The sequence below is a fragment of the Equus quagga genome, chromosome 8, assembly GCF_021613505.1.
Source record: "Equus quagga isolate Etosha38 chromosome 8, UCLA_HA_Equagga_1.0, whole genome shotgun sequence".
Classification (NCBI taxonomy): Eukaryota; Metazoa; Chordata; class Mammalia; order Perissodactyla; family Equidae; genus Equus; species Equus quagga.
Window position 1 is genome coordinate 14,073,451 of NC_060274.1, and position 22,348 is coordinate 14,095,798.

The following is a 22,348-nucleotide window of genomic DNA, read 5'->3' on the forward strand; positions in this document are numbered from 1 at the left end:
CTATAATCCTTACGTTGCTTTTCCTAATTGAGTAGGATATTTCTCAAAGAATGTCTTCATTTTTTATAAATCCTAGTTCTCTCTTATTCTCTACTCAAAGCATTTCTATATTTCTGTCCTCTACTTCACTAATTCTGTCCTCTGTAACATCAACTCTATTTTTTATGGTTTCTAGATTATTTTTTTATCTCATTAATTGTATTCTTCATATCCAGAATTTGTTTTTTTTAGAGTTCCAGTCTCTTTGTTGAAGTATTGCTTCTCGTTATTAATTTTGTTCCTGAGCTCATTGAACTGTCTTTCCGAGTTTTCTTGTAATTCATTGAATTTCTTTTTGACAATTATTTTGAATTTTCTCTCACTTATATTGTAAATTTCTGTGACTTCAGGATTGGTTTCTGGAGACTTGTCATTTTCCTTCTGCTCTGAAGTATTACTGTAGTTCTTCATGTTTTTTTTGATGTAGTGATCTTTTGCTGGTGCATTTGTGGTAGTATCAGGTTGTATATTCCACCTTCAATCACTAGGGGTGAGTAGGAGCTGTGTTTTCTGGTTCCACCCTATCTACTGGAAGTTGTGTGGGCAGGACTACTCTGCCTTTGCCTGGGCTGGCTGCAGCTGCTCTGCAGACTGTGCTCACATGGGCAGGGCCTCTGTGCTGGGCAGGCTGGTCGGGCACTGTAGAGAAGCCCTCTGTGGTCCACAGGGGACTGGCTGAGCTGCTGTGTGCTAGGCAGGATGGGCACTCATGCAGGGATTGAGCCGCCAGTTGGTGGGTCCCATGGGTTGCTGTGCTCTGCAGGTGGGGGTGCCTTCTGAGTGGGCAGGGGGCCTTCTCACCTGTGCTCAGTGGGTAGGTGCCTTCATGGGGGCTGAGCCACCACCACTCAATGTAGAGCATTCACACCAGTGGGCCACTGCAGCACACTGGATGATCCCACAGGTAGGTGATCACACAGGCTGGGCTGCAACTCTGAGAGCACTTGTGCAGGCTGGGCTGTCCCCACCTCCTCTTATAGTCACACTAGCTGCTGTGTGAGGATCCATGACCTGCCTTACTGCCACGGGTGAGGGGGAGGGGTACACTCACCTACTTCCACTGCCTCCCAGGGATCCAATCCTATCACCTTCAGGTGTATAGTTGCATTGATGTCTCAGAAGTCCTGTTGTGCTGGGCAGGAAATCCTCTCCTGGTTAATGAATGTCTATTTAGTTGTAACTTTAATGGGAGCAACTAAGGGAACAACTCACTTCACCATGATGCTGACATCACCACCTCCCAAACTTTTTGACAGAGTTGTTTAAGTTTGCTGGCTTCTGTTCCCTACCTCTCCTTGTGTCTCACACCCCCAATCAGTCTAACGTCCTATGACTATATTAAAACGCCCCATCCTCTGGTTGGCACTGACTTCCATTTAGTTAACTCCAATACATTTTCTTGATTTCTATGTCAATCAGATATAGAATATGCTCTAAATAAAACAGAAAACAGACTTTCTAAGGGCTTTTAGGTAGCTCGCAGATTTCTAAGAGGGTCAGGGAGACTGGCTCTGTTGCTAAGCAGTCAGGAACAGGGCCCAATGGGGAAGCTGTAGAGAAAACACCACTGCTACTTCTGTTCAGCATTGATAAAGCTCCAGGCTGGGTGATGGAAGCTCTGCTACTCCCATCCAAGCCCTTCTACCACCTGCTTGCCAGAAGACCAGTTATCTCCAATGTGGCCATCTCCTCCTCTGCTAAATAAATGACCTAGTCATTCATCCAACTTCCAACAAGTTATTAATCACCACATTCTGACAACCCAAGATCACACATCATACCTGAATGCTATGTATCAATACTGCCAACATTCCTATTTCATGATAATGAAGTTTATAATATTTTCAGTATTTGTGCATGTGTGTGTGTATATGTATGTGTCCTCAAAAATAAATCCTTTATCTGGAAAGCTACATTAACGTTTTTAATATGGTAAAACTAACATTGTCTCCTCAAGGTAAGCACACCATTTTATAGTTTTCAGCATCAATATATTAAAGCAATTTTAGCTGATAATCTTGGATTTTTCTTTGTTAAACTATGACTTTTGGTTTAATTTAATTCATGTTCTAACAGTTCTTACATTTCAATTCCAAGATCAAGCCATGAAGTGACATTTACTGATTCTGTTTCTTGTTTGTTTCTTCTTCTCTCTTCCCTCATCAATATTGTTCAAGAATTAATGAATTGTGTCCATTAAAGATTAGTACTAATGACCTTATTTCCATAAAAACAGACTCACCACTCTGCCAGCTTGTCCTGAAAACTTGCCTGTTGGAAATGATCCATTAGTTAAAAATTTAAAATAAATTAGAAATGTTTGTCTCCCATAAATCTGGCCATGGCATAGATGTTAATCTGTCTCAGCATTTTCCCAAAGAGAATTTTTTTGAAAATCTGTGATGGCAGCTGTAATAACTATTTGTTAATCTATTCCCTAAAAACTATTGAAGAAAACTAACTTTCTTACTCTTGTGATGTATTCTTTGTAAATGAGACACAAATGTTTTCTTACCATTGGAATTCAGATACATACTTAATTAGAGATACAAGGGAGTTTCATAGAGGAGGTAACTTTTCACATAAAGAACTGCAGAAATCTTCTTTGGGTCTTCCTGAGTCCTTGATGATGATGATGATGATGATGATGATGATGATGATGATGATGAAATGAACAGAGCCTAAGTGTCAAGCTGTGTAATATATATGTAACTGGAGTTCCAGAGTTTGGGAGGAGACAGTGCACAAGAAATATAGCTAACAGTTTTCCAAATTTGATGAATTCTGTAAACTCACAATTTTAACAAATTCAGTGAACCTCAAGCAAGATAAACCACATCAATAAATATAATAATATAAAAGACAGTAATAAATAGCAATCCTAACAGCAGCCAGAACACACACACACACACACACACACACACACACAATGTACAGAGAAACAATGAGAAATATGACTGCAAACTTCTCTTAAACACTATTCAAGCCAGAAGATAATGGAATGGCATTCTAAAGTGCTGAAAGAAAGTCAACCTAGAATTTTTGCATCCCCTATCTATCTTTCAAGATAATTGTCTAAATAATTTTTTTCTGATCACCAATAACTGAGAAAATTTGTACCAAACAGAACTGCACTACATGAAATATTAAAGGAAGTTATTCAGCCAGAAAGAAAATGATATCATGTGGAAACAGATCTGCACAAAGAAGTGAAGTCGGCCAGACATGGTAAATATGTGGGTAAATATGAAATACTTTTTTTTCTTGTTTTTCACTTTCTTTAAATATTTATTGATTGGTTAAAGTCAAAAGAGTAATAATGTATTATGGGGCTTATGACATATGTAAGAATAAAATGTATAATAATAATAATACAAAGAATTAAGGCATGTGTAATGGAAATACACGCAAGGGGGAAAAAAGGGAAAGAAGAGATGAGACAAATGGAAAGCAGAGCAATATGGTAGACTTAGCACTAACCATATCAATAGCCACTTTAAATATAAATGGTCTAAACATTCCACTTAAAAGGAAGATATCTTCAGACCACATAAAAAAGTAAGACATAACTATATATATTACCTACAAAATCTCACTTTAAATACAAAGATACAAGTTGGTAAAGAGTAAAAGGATATACTGTCAAATCAAGAATCAAAAAAATCTGGAGGAGCTCTATTACTATCAAAGTCCTAGATTTCAGAATAAAGACTATAACCAGGAATAAAAAGGGACATGTCATCCAGAAGAAGTAACAATGATAAATGTGTATGCACACAATAAGAGGGCTTCAAAATATCCCAAATGGAAACTAATAGAAGTGACAGAAGAAATAGAAAAAATTCACCATCATAATTGGAGATTTCAACATTCCTTTGTGAGTAATTGGTAGAATACAAAATTGAAAAAGATATAGAAGACGATATTTTTTAAAAACTGGTAAATTTTTATAAACTAATAGTGGAGATTATATTTTACCCCATACTTTCCTCCTTAAACAGTACATAAGCTTACTTACAAAGTACTTACTAAGTAATGCAGATGGTAGTGGTACTTACTAAAGTATATAAATGATATACACAATATTTCTCCAAGGATCAATTGAAAAGGTTCTAAAAGCGTGGCTGAATATTTTTCTCATGAGCTCCACCTTCCTTATTACCAAACTATTTTATATAAAATAATAAAAATAGTTAAAAATATGAACACTGAATACATTAGTTAATACCCTTTATAATGTCAATTAGTGGGTTATTTTAGGTAATGGAAAATGTACAGGCTACCCCAAAACAACTCCATCAAATATTTTCTTCTCTCTTCCCAAGTGGTACTTTGACCTAATTTGGCAGAAAAACTCCCCACTTCTTATCCCTGTTACTCATCTGAGGAATAATTTTACCTGTAAATAGCTACAATTTAGTGGTAATTTTCTTCTCTTTAAGTTTTGCCCCAACTTTTCAATTCTGAAATGTTAAAACATATGGAAAGATGTAGCATTTGAAAGGCTGCAGATGTCATGCAACCCTACCTCTAAGGTCCTTCAGCATATATCACCAAAGAATAAGTGCAGTGTCCTACTTAATCACAATACCATTATAACACCTAGTTAAATTAACAATAATTCTATAATATCATTTAATATCTAGAGCCTGTTAAAGTTTCCCCAATTGTTCCAAGAATTATTTACAGCCAATTTTTTTCCAAGCCAATCCAAACTCATGCATCACATTTAGTACTATCTCTATAATCTCTTTTATTCTAGAACAATCTCCCTACATTTTTTCCCCTAAGTAATGATTTTGCAAGGAGCCCAGATGGGTTGTATTGTAGAAATTCCTATATTTCTGATTTGTCTTATTGGTTCTTCTTAGTGTCATTTAACTTGTTACTCTGTCTCCTTTATTTTGTAATCTGAAAGTTGAGTTTAGAGACTTGATGATATTCAAGTGGAATACTTCCTGGGAAGAATAGTAGATTGCTGAGTACTTCGTGTTGTACTTCATATTGCATCAGTTACAAGGTACACGATGTCAGGTGGTCCCCCATTGGTGACGCTTGCTAAAAGTGATGACTTCTCTCTTCACTATGAAAGTACATTTTTTTTTCCTTTGGAATAGTAAAGATTCTGTGAAATTTTGATCCCATACAAAGGTTTTCTTACCAGTTTTTTGTGTCATGGTTTCAGGGTCCATTGGCACTTATTGACTAAATCAATTACTTAATTGGGGAAACACAATGATTTTCTAATTCTGTCATTCCTAGTAAATGTGTTAGCTGGCATTCTTCTGTAAAAAGAAGCTTTATGCTCCTCTTTTTAATATTACTATGGACACGAACTTTTATTTATTCAGTGTGTTAAAATAAAATGCATATATTATTTTTTAGATGTTTAAATTAATCTAACTTTGGCCAATGGAATCTTTTCAAACTGGCTCCTTTTTTGTTGGTAAGGAAGATTGGCCCTGAGCTAACACCTGTTGCCAATCTTCCTCTTTTTGCTTGAGGAAGAGTGGCCCTGAGCTAACGTCTGTGCCCATCTTCCTCTGTTTTGTATATGGGATGCCACCACAGCATGACTTGGTGAGTGGTGTATAGGTCTGTGCCCAGGATCTGAGCCCATGAACCCCAGGCTACCAAAGTGGAATGCGCTGAACTTAACCACCACACCACCGGACTAGCCCGTCCTATTCATTTTATGTGAACCCATTGGTCTTAAAGCATTTCCTTACTGTCTGGCACAAGATGCCCCTGGCTTAGCTTAGGATTCTCCTACATCAGACCTGGAATCACCATTTCTCCACAGAATTTTGGTTCCGTTTTCTAGGGAATAATGTTTAGAACTCAGTATCTGGATGCTGTGTATGATTATTGCTACTAGGGTGTCATTGCTTCTGAGGCTTTTCAGTGGAAAGAGCAAGGAAATATGTTTTAAAAATCATAAGGTCATATGAATAATTCTAATTCAGTTGTAATATTAAAATTTTTCTTCACTTTTATATTTCTACTCCTTTTCTTTAGATTGAACATTTTTGCTTTTAATAATACAATTATTTTACTTTTTTATATGTTTGTATTATCTTATTATATGTGTATATAATAGTTTCATAATGGCAATACCAGTATTACTGCTAACAGAAAACTTACTGAGTGAAGTTTAAGATTTCTTTGCTTATATCCCACCAAGGATGTATAGCAGAGTGTAGTGTTTAAAAGTTACTTAAATGAATTTTTCTGTGTGTGGTTAGATTATTAATTTAATATGCTATTAGGTGTATTTGTTTATAGTTAGGTTCAATTTCAAATTTTTTTAAATTTTATTTCCCGAACATGAAAAACATTCAAAATTCAAAACTATGTAAAAAGTTATACTCTGAGAAATCTTCCAGTTGTCCCTATTTCTTTACTCATTTCCTACCCACTCACTATTGTAACCATTATCATTATCTGGTTTGTCTTTTTTGTGTCATTTTTTTTGGTAAAAGCAAACAAATATATGTATGTGTATATGTGCATATATGACACACACATATTCCATTTCCTTTTTTTTATGCACACACACACAACACATTATTCTGTCCTTTTCTTTCCTCATTTCATACATCTGGTGTTGTTTTAGTTTTGTTTTGTTTTTTGCCGTGTAAAGTCTTTTATTTTTCTAGAATTTGATTATGGTTTGCAAGACTTTCCCTTCTCCCAGGTTATAAAGGAATTCACTGATGTTTTCTTGTAATATTTGTATATTTTCAATTTTTGCATCTATGTCTGGAATATATTTAGAGTACATTCTTGTATATAGTTGAAAGATTCAGTTAATTTTATCTCTTTCCAAGTGGCTATTCATTTCTTCTAACACTACGTGAAAGAATCCTTTTCGCTTTTATTCTATACGAAATTTCCATTTGTTTTTCCTCTGTAAATAGTATCAATATTGACTAGGTTTAGCTGTGAATGACACATAAGAATGGAATTTTACAAAATCACAAATCAAATTATTTTCAGTTTATTTAAAGTTAGGTTACCTAATTTGATCTGTATAAATAATTTTTAAATACAGCACAGAATAATATGTATGAACTCATTTATTTATGTTGTTATGTACTTATCATTTTGTAAATTCACCTAGTTGAAATAATCAGCCCAATTTTGCTCTCTATTCTGATCTGCATCCAGGGCAGGGCAGCTTGTGGTTTCATGCTGAATTGCACCAACATGGGAGCAGAAGATGGTCCCTGCCTTGCCCAGCTTCTTCTCTCTTAATAGTGTTCTTCAAAAGGAAACCTCAAAGAATGGATTTGAGTTCCTTCCCCAAACTGAGGCTTCCACATGAAAGGCAAACAATTAATCAGCCAATAAACAGTCTACCTTTGATACTAACCATGGACTGCTATATATACAAGAATCCTTTTTAAAATATTACCAACCAAATTAATAATGAGACTAAAGATTGCGGACGACATCCAATTTACTAAGGCTAAGGAGAAATTTCTAATACACTGTATTCTGTTTATAACATCTATATACATCACAACTGCGAAGGCAAGCTTTTTCCTGCCAATTACAGAATTAAGGAAACTGTTTTTTCATTCTATCCCACGGGCATTTCAATATGGTGACTAGAGAGTTCCAAGTGTTTCTGACATCCATTCTGCTTTGACAGGGAGTTTTGTATTGAGGAAGCTATTGAAAATGAAGTCTTCTTAATAACATATTTTATGTAACTAGTTAAAACAGTAGATGCAGAGCCAAACAAAATGAAGGAGATGTATTATTAGAAGAAATGCTACTCATATTGAATTGATTTTGTGTGCCTGTTAAAACTCACAAACACTGACTTGAGATCGACAGAAGACCGCTGACTTCTAGCTGTTCTGACTTTGTACAAATGGACAGCCAGAAGTAAATTGTTATACAGCAAGCCACAGAAAACACTATAGCTTTGGAAATGTAAGAAATTGTGTGTTTTTCTCACAAGTAGGAACAGCTCTCTCCTTGGGGATAGTGGGATTCATTTCCTCCTCAAGAATTTTTTAAATGCTGAAAAAAATTCCTTCTTTTTATATTTCAAGAGTGACATGAAAGACTGATCTTAATAGTCCTGAAATACATCCGAATTCTAACACATATCTTGTAGTGGAGCTGAGTTTCATTTCCATTTTATTTTAGGTCTAGAGATGATTCTTAGCGTACTTATCACTCAGTAAGAATAAGTGAGCCCCTTCCAATACACTTTGTCATCAATCAGTGAGTAGACAGAACACACATGAAAATGGGCCAACAGAACAGCCCTGACTGCTGGATAGCCACCATTTGTCCCTCCTCTGAATATTCTCCTCTGTTCTCTACCCTCCTCTGTCCTGAAGGACTGATTTGCATGGGCTCCATTGATGGGTTTGGCCTATATCGACTCTGGCAGGAGATCAAAGGAAGGGCAGAGGGAGTGGTGGGGACACTTACTTCCCGCACAGTCACTTAAACTGACTGCTTCTCTTGACCTTCCTCGGGTCCCAGCTTTGGTCAGAAGGCCTGTCCCCGCACAGCCCTCTCTGTCCCTAGGTTGAGGTAACTACTTTCTCTCTGTGTGCCTGCATGACTGGGAGTGGTAACATCACCTGTCTATTACCTATTACCTAACCCCAGGATACCTTCTTGTCCCTTGGGATCTCTCTATTTTTTCCCTACACCTTTTATAAATAGCCCATTAGTAAACACTCTTAAAATTTGACTGTACCATCATATTTACCTCCTGGGACCCTGACTGCTAAACCCTCTTGGAAAATTTCACAGAATGTCCTCAAGCTATCAAAGGCATGCCTACAGCACCTGAAGGTGAGTCTGGAAAAGTAGCAGATGCTAGTAAGTAGAGCAAGCCTGGTTGGATGAAAAGACAGTAGCTGCATCTCCCAGGCTGGGATTGAGGAGGGACTGGAAGGGAGGATGGAGCAGAAGGGCATGGTTGCACGGGAGAGGACTGATATGTTTCCTTACGGTAATTCTAGTGAATAAGATTTATGGTGTTTTCTGAAATATTTTAGAGGCCCCTTGGGAGATATATTTGCAACAAAAGGGATGTCCTTTTATTGCAAACCAAGCAACAAACTTTCATTGCAAACCGACTTAATAAAAACTCGTAGGTCATTAAGGTGAAAAATAAGACACTATCTTTGGCCTGATGTGAGCTATCCATGGTTGGAACTTAGTATATGCATGTTCATTGATTTTCTGGATTTGGAAACCTTCAATTGTAAACTACAATCTATGTATTTTTAATTTTGGATCAAATATTTCATGGCTCATATGAAATGGAAACCAAGTACTGTAAATTTATTTGTAGAATGAACAACCAACAGGTATTTAAATAAATGCTGACTCTTTTATAGGCTTCCTCATTGAATAAAACAACTTAACTCTGATGATTCCAAGTTAATATGGAAAGGTATAAAATGCTAGACCATCAAGAGAGACATAAAATCATACGTCATGGATGGACTCAACCATCCAGCCTTTCTGGAGCATCTGAGATATGCCCATTTCCTAGTAGAGAAATTTGCGTGAGGGCTCTTACTTCAGGGTCCCAGGTCCTATCAGGGCTTTGCTGATAGAAATCTGTGCTAGACCACATTGCCTAGGAATTATTCACAGAGAAAGAAGGATCATAGACTCTGGAGATAGGCAGTCTTAAGTTTAAACCTGTACTGGGTATTGGCAGGATCTCCAGTGACTAATCTCTCTTGTTTCAGTTTCCCTACATGGAAAATGGCAATATCTACCTCACAGGTTTGTTCTAAGGGTTGCCTGGGAATGTATGTAAAAACTGATTAATAAAAACAAAATTATCTGGTTGAATGTAAAATAGCACAGCCGCTTTGGAAGACAGTTTAGGTCTTCTAACAAAACTCAACATATTTTTACCGTATGATCCAGCAATCACACTCCTTGATATTTGCCCAAAGGAGTTGAAAACTTACGTGCACACAAAAACCTGCATACAGTGTTTATAGTAGCTTTCTTCATAGTAGCCAAAACTTGGAGGCAACCAAGATGTTGCTTGAATAAATGGTTACATAAACTGTGGTACATCCAGACAATGGAATATTATTCAGCTCTAAAAAGAAATGAGCTATCAAGTCATGCAAAAACGTGGAGGAAGCTTAAATGCATATTACTAAGTGAAAGAAGCCAATCTGAAAAGGCTACATACTGTATGATTCAAACAATAAGACATTCTGGAAAAGGCAAGACAATAAGGACAATAAGAATATTAGTGATTGCCAGGGGTGGGGAACAAGGAGAGAGATGAATAGGCAGAGTACAGAGGTCAGTGAAAATACTCGTATGATATTATAATGATGGAGATGTCATTACACATTTGTCCAGACCCATAGAATGTACCACAGCAAGAGTGAACTCATAGGTAAACTGTGGGCTTTGTGTTAATTATGATGTGTCAGTGTAGATTCATTCTTGGTAAAAATGTACTGTTCTAGTGAATGATGTTGATAATGGGGGAGGCTGTGTGTGTGTTGGGGGGGGTCACGAGGCATATGGGAAATCTCTGTACCTCCCTCTCATTTCTCTTGTAAACCTAAAACTTCTCTAAAAAGAAATTCTTTAAAAAATTATCTACAAACCACCTCTATTTAATTATATGATCCATTTCTCCCTAACTCAGTAACACAGTTTCAGAAGCCCTGTTTCATGAGGCTGACTTTTGCTGAAACCTGTGATAACTGCATTGTTCTATTTTTTTAATATTTTAATGGCTTATGAATTTTGTGGAATAGAGCAATGCAATGGCATTTTTTCCAACAGAAAGTGAATTGCTTATACATTTTTACACTCCTAAGTATACTAATATTTCTGTTCTTACGTGACAAACTATTATTATCTAACTGAGGATCGTTCTTAACTAAGAAAATTAACTAAGCAGCTATTGACAGTAGGATACTGCCTTATATGCTGAAGATACAAATAATAATTCGATAGTTCAAAACCTTGTATGGAAAGGACAAAAGCATAAAAATAACTATAATTAACATAAATTGAGAGCTCACTCTGTGCCTAGCACTGTGTTCATTAAAGGAATCTTTTCATTTAATCTTCACACATCCTGGTGAATTAGCTAATATTATCTTGATTTTATCAGTGTATGACCTAGAGCTCAAAATGCCTAGGTAACTTGCCCAAAGAGTAAGAGGTAGAGCTATAATTTGAATTCTCAACTACTACAGTAGGGTCTATTCTCCCTAACAATGCTAGTTCTGATATTTGGTACAGACGATAAGTGTTAGGACATTGCTACTTAGTGTGTGACCACATGCGATCCATGTGCTGATTTGCAAAACATTTGTTACTGGTCTGCAACAAAGTAAGTAATGAAAGTGAGAGTAAGGGTTTAGAAACATGTATAGCAATTTGACAGAGTAATTTTATGTCTATTAAAACTGATAGTAAAAACTAATTGGGGCTTGTATATTGTATTTTTTCTCATTTTTTTTCATTTCATTATATTTGACCAAAGTATTACTCTATGGCTGACTGGAAATTTAAAAACAGAAAAAACACCCTGATCCTTCACCACCCATAGTGTGAGAGTCACTTTTCTAATCCAGAGGATTAGTGAAGTGGGAAAGTCTCATAGATGAAGTAGGAATTATGATGACAATGTGAATAGCTGATGATAATTGAGTACTTACTGTGTGCCCATCGGTGTGCTTAGTTTCTCTTTCTCTCTCTCCACACACACACATACCATGTATACACATATAGATATATACCATATATATATATATATATATACGGTGCCATTTATAAATATACAGACACACATATACGTATATATCTGTGTATGGAAACAGTTATTATTCAGTATCTTCACAACAACCTTAGAGTTTTGAAGTAGATGTTTATCATGCCCTTTTTACCTGATTATGTTCTGGATATTACTGCTAATATCCACTTCTCCCCCCAGACTTATTCTTTGCTAAAAACCAAACCAATAGGCTCCCTTTCAGTACCAATGCTCTTCCATATATACATAAGGATGGAGAATAATTATGCTCCCCTACCCCCCCAAATAAAACTTGTCACTTTACTTCTTACCTATCTTGCATATTTCAGAGGGTGTTTAGTGGGAGGTTGGGAATAGCTGTGTCAAAGGCTTCTGGGTGGAGACTTTATTCCTTCATTGTTATGAGTAGCCTTTTTTCTTCTTTTTTTAACTGCTTTATTGAGGTATGATTGACATAAAAAATGCTGTAGATATTTAATGTATTCAAAACTTGATGTGTTTGGAGGTAAGTATACACCCATGAAACCATCATCAATGCCATAAACTTATCACCACCTCCAAAAGTTTCCTCTGGCCACTTTTGCTTTTTTTTTTTTCCTTTTGTTATGAAAGCACTTAACATAAGAGCTACCGTCTTAGCAAGTTTTTAAGTATACAATATAGTACACTCATGTGTTGCTTAAAGATGAGGATACATTCTGAGAATGCGTTGTTAGGAGATTGCAACATTGTGCGAACATCATAGAGTGTACTTACACTCTATGATATAGCCTACCAGACACCTGGGCTGTATGGTACTAACCTTGTGGGACCAACATCATATATGTGATCCATCATTGACTGAAACATCGTTATGCATCACATGGCTGGATTGTTAATTATAGGCCCTGTTTTGCATAGTAGCTCTCCAGACTGTAATTATTTTGCATAACTGAAACTTTGTACCCTTTGACCAACACCTCCCTGTTTCCTCCCCTGCCCAGTCTCTGGCAACCACCATTCTACTTTCTGCTTCTATGTGTTTGACTATTTTAGATTCCACATATAAGTGAGATCATGTAGTATTTGTTTATCTGTGTCTGGCTTATTTCAGTCAGCATCATGTTCTCCAGATCCATACATGTTGTTGCAAATGGTAGGATTTCCTTCCTCTTTAAGGCTAAATAATATCCCATTGTATGTGTATACCACTTTTTCTTTATCCACTTGTCCATCGAAGGACATCTGAGTTGTTTCCTTACCTTCGCTATTGTGAATAATGCTACAATGAACATGTGAGTACAGATATTTCTTCCTGACCCAGATTTCAGTTCCTTTGGCTATATTCTCAGAAATGTTTTCTTTTTTTCCTCCAGTTTTGGTGAGAAATAATTGACATGCATCACTGTATAAGTTGAAAGTGTACAGCATGATGGTTTGATTTACCTGTATTGTGAAATGATTACCACAATAGGTTCAGCTATAATCTTCTCATATAGATACAATAAAAAGAAAAGAAAAAAAGGAAGAAAAGGAAAAAAATTTTCTTCTCGTGATGAGAACTCTTAGGATTTACTGTAACAACTTCCCTATATATCATACAGCAGTCTTAGCTATAGTCATCATGGTGTACATTACATCCCTGTTACTTATTTATCTTATAACTGGAAATTTCTATCTCTTGACCACCTTCCTCCATTCCCTCTTCCCCCACCCTCCCCATCTGGTAACCACAAGTCTGATCTCTTTTTATATGAGTTTGATTTTTGGATTTTTTTTTTAGATTCCACATTTAAGTAGGACCATACAGTATTTGTCTTTCTCTGTCTAACTTATTTTACTTAGCATAATGCCTTCAAGGTCCATCCATGTTGTTGCAAATGGTAGGGTTTCTTCTTATTTATGGCTGAATAATATTCCATTGCATATATCTACCACAACTTCTTTATCCCTTCATCTATCAGTGGACACGTAGGTTATTTCCATGTCTTGGCCATTTGTAAACAGTGCTGCCATGAACGTGGAGGTGCAGATATCTTTTCAAGTTAGTGTTTTGGTTTCCTTTGGATATATTTCCAGAAGTGGAATTGCTAGGTCATATGGTAGTTCTATTTTTAATTTTTTGAGGATCCTCCATAGTGTGGTCCATAGTGGCTGTATTAACTTACAATCCTACCAACAGTGCACAAAAGTTCCCTTTTCTCCCCATCCATGCCAGTACTAGTTATCTCTTGTCTTTTTGATGACAGCCGTTCTAACAGGTGTGAGGTGATATCTCATTATAGTTTTTATTTACATTCTCCTAATAATTAGTGATGTTGAGCATCTTTTCATGTACCCGTTGGCCTTTCATATATCTTCTTTGTAAAAATGTCTATTCAGGTCTTTTCCCCATTTTTTAATTGGATTATTTTCTTTTTTGCTATTGAGTTGTATGAGTTCTTTATATATTTCAGATATTAACCCCTTACCAGATATATGGTTTGCAAATATTTTTTCCCATCCCATTGGTTGTCTCTTCACTTTGTTGGTGGTTTCCTTTGCTGTGCAGAAGCTTTTTAGTTTGATGTAGTCCTACTTTTTTATTTTTTATTTTGTTGCTTGTGCTTTAGATTTCATATTCAAAAAATCATTACCAAGACCCATGTCAAGGAGCTTTATTCCTGTGTTTTGTTCTAGGAGTTTCATGGTTTCAGGTCTAACATTTAAGTGTTTAATCCACTTTGAGTTAATTTCTGTGAGTGGTATAAGATCTGGGTCCAGTTTCTTTCTTTTACATGTGCATATCCAATTATCTCACTGGCATTTATTGTACAGACTGTCTTTTCTCCATTGAGTATTCTTGGCTCCCTTGTCAAATATTAGTTTACCATATATGCTTGGGCTTATTTATGTGCTCTCAATTCTGTTTTGTTGGTCTATTTGTTTTTATGCCAGTACCATACTGTTTTGATGACTATAGCTTTATAGTATAGCTTGAAATAAGGAAGTGTGATGCATCCTGCTTTGTTCTTTCATAGGATTTCCTTGGCTATTGGGGTCTTTTGTGGTTCTGTATAAATTTTAGGAGTGTTTTTTCCTACTTCTATAAAGGATGACATTAGAATATTGATAAGGATTGCATTCAATCTATAGATGGCTTTGGTAGTATTGACATTTTAGCAATATTAATTCTTTCAGTCCATGAACATAGGCTACCTCTCCAGTTTTGTGTCTTCTTCAATTTCTTTCATCAATGTCTCATAATTTTCAGAGTAGAGATCTTTCACCTCCTTCGTTAAATTTATTCCTAAGCATGTTATTGTTTTTGATGCTACTGTAACTGGGATTTATTTTTTTTAAAAAATTCATTGTTAGTGTATAGAAATGCTACTGATTTTTGTATGTTAATTTTGTAGCCTGAAACTTTAATGAATTCGTTGATTAGATCTAACAGTTTTTTGGTTGAGTCTTTAGAACTTTCTATATATAACATTATGTCACCTGCAAATAGAGATAATTTTACTTCCTTCTTTCCAAGTCTCAAACCTTTTATTTATTTCTCTTGCCTGATTACTCTAGCTAGGACTTATACTACTATGTTGAATAAGACTACTGAGAGTGGATACCCTTATCTTGTTCCTGATCACGGAGGAAATACTTTCAAACATTCACTATTAAATATGATGTTAGCAGAGATTGGATTGGTGGTTACTATAGGGGAAGGGGAGGAAGGCAAAAGTGGGGATTAGGCACACGTGAGGTGATGGACTATAATTAGTTTTTGGGTGGTAAACATGATATAATCTACACAGAATTTGAAATATATTATGATGTACATCTGAAGCCATATAATGTTATAATCCAATGTTACTGCAATAAAAAAATAAAGATTAAATAAAAACAAACAAACAAACAAAAATATGATGTTAGTTGTGGGGTTGTCATATATGGCCTTTATTATATTGAAATATGTTCCTTCTATGCTTAATTTGTTAAGAGTTTTTATCATGAATAGATGTTGAATTTTGTCAAATGCTTTTTCTGCATCTATTGAGATTATCATATGATTCTTTTCTTTCATTCTGTGAATGTGATGTGTCACATTGATTGATTTGCGTATGTTGAACCATCCTTGCATCCCACAGATAAATCCCACTTGATCATGGTGAATGACCCTTTTACTGTACTGCTGAATTCTGTTTGCTAGTATTTTACTGAGGATTTTTGCATCTATGTTCAGCCTATAGTTTTCTTTTCTAGTAGTGTCCTTTTCTGGTTTTGGTATCAGATGCATAGCCTTTCTAATAGCTGATGCCTACTCTTCCTGGAATGAATAAAAACATTTTGCTGTGCGAGTGAAGACTGCTGATTGAATTGACTCCATCACTTGTGTCCTTTCTGGAGGTTGATGTGTTCCTTTAAAAAAAAAAAGATTGACCTGGTATGAACTTTATAACAGGACCAGTTTGCTGAAAATATCTATGTTAAAGGCATAGTGAAAGGAAGTAATTATTTTGGTTAAACAGACAAAATAATGTAAGGAAAGATGACCATAAATCCTCTTTGATGAATTTTTACCTTGAGTAGAACACAAGCTTTTGGGAAAGTTTACAGGTTACTTTATTGTATCTTTACTTGTTATTTTTTTAGATGTCTTTTGGTGTAAAAGAAAATATACAGAATGTAGTTTTGGAAAGAATAGATAATATACTACCTCATATGCTGAATACATCTAAGGAGATGGCAAAGTGAAGCTGTCTTTGAATACAGAAATTATTATGAAGGACAAGAGAGAATCAGAGGTAACCTACATTCACTTAGTTGTAGAAAAAGATCTGAAGAGCACCTAGAGATATTACATTAAACCTGAACATAAATGGGATATATTTTGTGTGTTTTAGCTCCTTCTAGGGATCATTTCACATAGTATTAGTCTCTTTATTCCTATTTAATGTGTTTATATAAACATTGCTCTGTATTGAATTTCCATAGTGATTATCCCTGTTTGTGTAACTACCTTAAATAATTATATGAATAATTACTATTAGGAGAAACAGTCTCTGGCACACCGTTTTTCAAATGTTGTGGTTTTGTTTTCTCTACTGAATGTTTTTTCTTTCCACATTTTAAGTCTTTTTTTCTTTCCTTATGTTAACTTGCTTATCTTCTTTATGTGAATTGAAATAATAAGCTTGTCTGCTCTCTGAAAAGCAGTTTGATGAATCTCAAAATGAATATGTCACATAGAAGAAAGTGCTGTCAGTACTTTCCTAAGTAAACACATTATGACTCTATATTAATCACTAGTATTTTCTAGATTGGCGCAATGAAAGTAATAGGGCCATGCTAAGGATTCTCATTGTGACCATGTAGTGTTTATGACAAATATCACTCTTACTGTAATGTATTTTTGGTCCCATTTCGAAAACATTCACCCTAAGCTAACGCTACTGTTCTAAACTAAAGCAAAGCCTGAATAAGCCACGTAAAAATTGGATTCTTAAAAGATATACTTGATCTGTATTGGTCTTCTAGACTTTCTGAAATTGCCTAGTAGTTGAATGACCTTCCTATTCATTTTAACTGTGCAAATCTGGCCTCTGTTAGAGAACCTGTCTACATACCTATGCTAGAAAGATGCCTTCTCTTTCTCTCTCTTTTTTTTTTTGCAGATTGGCACCTGAGCTAACATCCGTTGCCAATCTTCTTTTTTTTCTTCTTCTTCTCCCCAAAGGCCCTCAGTACCTAGTTGTATATTTTAGTTGTGAGTGCCTCTGGTTGTGCTCTGTGGGACGCCACCTCAGCGTGGCCTGATGAGTGGTGCCATGTGCGCACCCAGGATCTGGATAGGCAAAACCCTGGGCCGCCTAAGCAGAGCGTGCAACTTAACCCCTTGGCCACGGGGCTGGCCCCTCTTTTTCTTGTTTTACTCGTTTAAGGCACATTGACTAAGCTTACTGTTCTCAAGCTTATTCATGTGATGGCAGTTCCTGAAAAATATGGTACTTTTTACCACATATCTTTTTGATGACATTAACATCAAAATAACTAATTTTACGTTTTATGTATAAAATTAAATACTGGCTTATATTAGATTTCAAAATATATAAACATTAGTAGGTACAACTTTTTAAGAAGAAAAAATATGGGATAAACTTTATGAGAGACATTTCTCTTCTTTACATTATATTTTTTTCCTCTAAGTGGAGGGATGGTTCTATGTGGAGTAGAATACTTGCTCCAGCTTACAAAATATCAGTTCTTGGTGGGAGTCTAATTGAAAGACACAATTAATCTTTTATGTGTACCAAGAGTACTAAGATGAGTGGCCCAGCCTCTGCCCTCAAAGAGCTCACAGTCTTGTAGGAAAAACTCACAAATGCAAACCTATAAAATAATATGGAATTACAGGTCAAAGAAGCAGTGCCAGGTACCTTCCCACAGCCTGGAACAGTCTGCAAAGATTGCCTGGAGGAAGTGCTCCACCAGGTGCTGGTGATGCCAAAAAGGTTGAGACTCCCTACGATCTCAAAGCCCACTAATTTAAGCAGGCTCGTGCACAGGTTACCACTCAAAGTGGTAGGCACATAGTACCGGGTGGACACTGAGAGGGGAGCACCTATTTCTGCCCAAATGGAAAGAAAGAAGCCAGAGAAGGGATAAGTGAGACAAGCATTGAAAGGTTAGTAGTTCAACAAGGCCTTTGTGGGTTTTCCTCCCATAGGTTTTTCACTAGAACACACCATGTCTTTCTGACTATCATGAATATATCTCCTCTACATACCAAACACAGTGTCTCAAGTTCACAACTTAGTGTGGCCTGAGTCAGTTCTTCTCAGGCCTTAATGCATATACAGATTACCTGGGGATCTTATTAAAATTCAAAGTCAGATCCAGTAAGTCTGAGGTGGGGCTTGAGATCTTCATTCCTAACCACCTCCCAGGGGATGTGATGCTGTTGGTCCAAGGGCCACACTTTGAATAGAAAAGGCCCAAGTTTTAACTCTTCATGTGAGAACCTTGGCAATTACCAAGGTGATCTATCACCTTTGCAGTTATATTTAAAAGTCCATCATACAATTTGAAGAAAAATAAGGTATTTTTTGTAAATATGAAGACAAAAATTTATCTAGGAGTAATAATAAGAAGAAGAATTATTATGAATGTGATTACAGATTATTGAGCGCTGCTCACTTGGCACACTACTAAGGCTAACAGTAATAATAGCAATAAATATGTTTTCTTCTATTTCTTACAACTACTGAGTGAAGTAATTATCATTTCCCCATTTTACAAACAAAGGCAGAGTTTAAGTAACTTACTCAATGCCATATAGCCAATACAAAGCAGACCTTTATGATCCCAGTCCAGATTTCTCTTTATTCATTTATTTATTTATTTATTTATTTTGAGGACGATTAGCCCTGAGCTAACTACTGCCAATCCTCCTCTTTTTGCTGAGGAAGACTGGCCCTGAGCTAACATCCATGCCCATCTTCCTCTACTATATACGTGGGACGCCTACCACAGCATGGCTTTTGCCAAGCAATGCCTTGTCTGCACCAGGCATCCAAACCAGTGAACCCCGGGCCGCTGAGAAGCAGAACATGCAAACTTAACCGCTGCGCCACCAGGCCAGCCCCAGATCTCTCTTACTTTAAACCAACTACACTCTAAAATGCATAGTCAAAAGAAGAAAATAGAAAGTTGATAAACGTGCAGAATCATAAGAGTCAAAATTGTGGTGTACTGTGGAATAAAAATGGCTGAATCTTCTGGGGACAAAAACTAGTAGCTGAAGCTACACAAAGTGCCCTTATCAAATAGCTCTATCAAATAATGCTTTTAAATGTGTCCAGTAGATGCACATGAGCCAAAACAAGGAGAGGAACTGACACTGATCTTATTCTGTACTTTAAAGATAGAGGATAGCACAGAAGTAATTATTTTTTAGACTTTTATATATTTCCATATACTTCTGATGTATATTTATATGTTTATAAATATGTATGACAATATTATGAACATGAAGAGAGAAGTGCTGACTCAACATAATAACATTTTAGCAAGCTTTATATATATCACCTAAGAAAAGGAATTGCATGGACATATTCACTGATGGAGTCAGATCTAACCACCCGAAGTGTGGACCAGAATCTTATTCTTAGGCTTATTCACTTTGAATGCACAAAGGGTTTACTTCTTGAATTTCTCATAGTTTTAATGTAATCATAAAATGGTGATTTTTGAAAAAAGGACACTAAAAAATACACCCTCATCAAAAAAAGCAAAAACTGGTTTGGATACAACTCTTTTTAGATAAACATGTCATGAGACAAGAGATGACATTGAAAGCTTACCCTATTACATAGATATATGCTGGCTTGGCTGAAGCAGGATGGTTATCAGAAATTTTAAATTGAGGAGTGAGTTGTTTTCCTTCACAGGGAAGATAATCACAACTAGGAATAAATATCTGTACGTGGTGAATTTCGTCCTTGTCCACCCCAGTGCTAAAGAGGGCCTCACAAATTTGGCTTATTTAGCAAATACCTTTTTGGGGATAAACACTGAATCAACAACTATATGGCAGAACTGAATGCTTTCACTAAACATGACAAGATGGCTGCAATTATAATGAAGTTTGATTGTGGAATAAGGAGTTGATTGTGGGTACTATGAGTCACTTGAGACTCAGTTCCTTTACATGTGATAAAAATTACAGTGTTAGTGGTGAAATGAGAAACCAAACAATTAGCCTTCTTTCTTCACTGAGTAAGCTTTTGTGTAGATCCCCGAGATGGGAAGATTCTACCCAATGGGTACAAAAACTTTACAAGCTACCCTACAAGAAGTGAGATGATCTCTCAGCAAGAAGATAGTGATGGAAATCTTCAACATCTGTAGCCTGAAGACATTGTACCAACCAACTTTTTGGCAACATTGTGAAGAAGTCTCTCTACGTTACCTTGAGAGAGCTGTCACTTACTGAGTACTTACTGTATGTACAAAGATTTATTCCAAGGATTGTACATGTTCAATCCTTTTAACCTTTACAGTAGTAATGATGTACTGACGTGTTCTATAATTATCAACAATTATCTGCAGATGAGGAACTGGGACACAGAGAGGTTAAGTGACTAACCAAAGGTCATCCAGTTGGTGGCATAGGCAAGATTTGGACACAGACAGCCTGACTCCAGAACTTGTTTAATCACCATATTGCAGTGCCTCTTGGGGGTGGGGAGAGAGGATATTGCCATTTGTATATTTGTATGTTTGCATTCTGAACATATTCTTACACCAAGAGTAAGATGAGAAATCACTAATTTTGATGTGCAGAGTCAGTTCTTTTCCAATTCAGCCTAATTTTCCAAAATTGATTATCTCATTACAGCAGCATCTTGACCATTAAGAAAAATGTAGGAACATTCTTATTTTTTCCCCAGAGTTAGGAAATATAAAACAACCATTATATTTATACATGAACATATCAAAATACCAAGCAAATTTTATATGGATTTTTAAGATAAAATATGAGTGGACAAGGAAGCATTGCCACAAGCGATTCAGGCTCCAATTCTCTAGGTTTCCGGGATATGAGTCTACCCCCATCCTTGATGAGTGATACTTTGGGAAAGGATAAGGAGCATTGTTCAAACTTGTCAGGCATCTTAGAGCTCTAAGAATTGTATGTAAAACTCCCAAATCTCTCCTTTGGGAAAGTAGATATTTTTAATAATCAGAGGAATCTTTCACATTCACCATCATCAATAGTCAATATTTATTGTGCATCTACTCTTGACAGAAAACATTGCTAGATTCCAGGAAAATCAACACATACAAGATATTTTTTTCTCTCTCTACTTCCTTTAAGAGTTTTACAGTCCTACTGGGGAACAAGATATAAACAAAAAAGATGAATACTGCTATTACTCAATGCTGAAGGACTGGAAATATGATCTACAAGAGTGCAGAAATTGGTGCAAACAGGAGTTCCCCGTCTCCCTCCCAACTGTGTTTTGAAGAGAGTAGTTAGGTTGGGCAGCACATTTTAAGAACAATAACCTCAGAACTAAGAGAACTAAGATCTTTTCAGACTAAACCATCCATGCAAACTTGAGGCCACTGTAAAACGCCTTTTTCAAAGAGTTGTCCAGACTTGGCTTGAATGCTCAAGAATTGTTGCCTTGATGCTAACCTCACAGGCAAATTAAAGTCTCATGTGAGTGTAGACAGACTTTCCACACATGGAAGCAAGAGTCTCTTAGTTGCTTCTAGTCATCAATCCATCTTCTAACATTTGGGATTTTACAAAGCAGATCTATATTCTCTTCTACATGGCATCATTTCAAATATTAGAAAATTATGATTCTGATTATCTGAGTCTTCTCTTCTTTAGAGAAAAAACTTTTGTTCTAAAAGTGGTATTCTTATGAGGTGTTTTTGAGGTTTTTTATTAACTCTCCTCTAGTCTTCTGAACCTATTTTGATTTCTTTCTTAAATTGTGGTGACCAGAATTTAACATAACCATTTAGCCAGCCCAGAGAAGACCTCTC

The 22,348-nt window shown here is 36.1% G+C and overlaps 1 protein-coding gene across 2 annotated transcripts in view; it reads left to right on the plus strand.

Moving 5' to 3' along the window:
* Nucleotides 1-22,348, plus strand: part of RGS17 (regulator of G protein signaling 17) — a 103,512-nt gene that overhangs the window by 42,159 nt on the left and 39,005 nt on the right. Inside the window, exon 2 of one of the 2 annotated variants that reach the window (XM_046669891.1) lies at nucleotides 3,167-3,267. The exons of the other annotated variant lie outside the window; for it this stretch is intronic. Coding sequence (XP_046525847.1) covers nucleotides 3,215-3,267 — 53 coding nt within the window. The 5' untranslated portion in view covers nucleotides 3,167-3,214. The remainder of the gene's footprint in view (nucleotides 1-3,166; nucleotides 3,268-22,348) is intronic. 2 annotated transcript variants of the gene reach the window in all.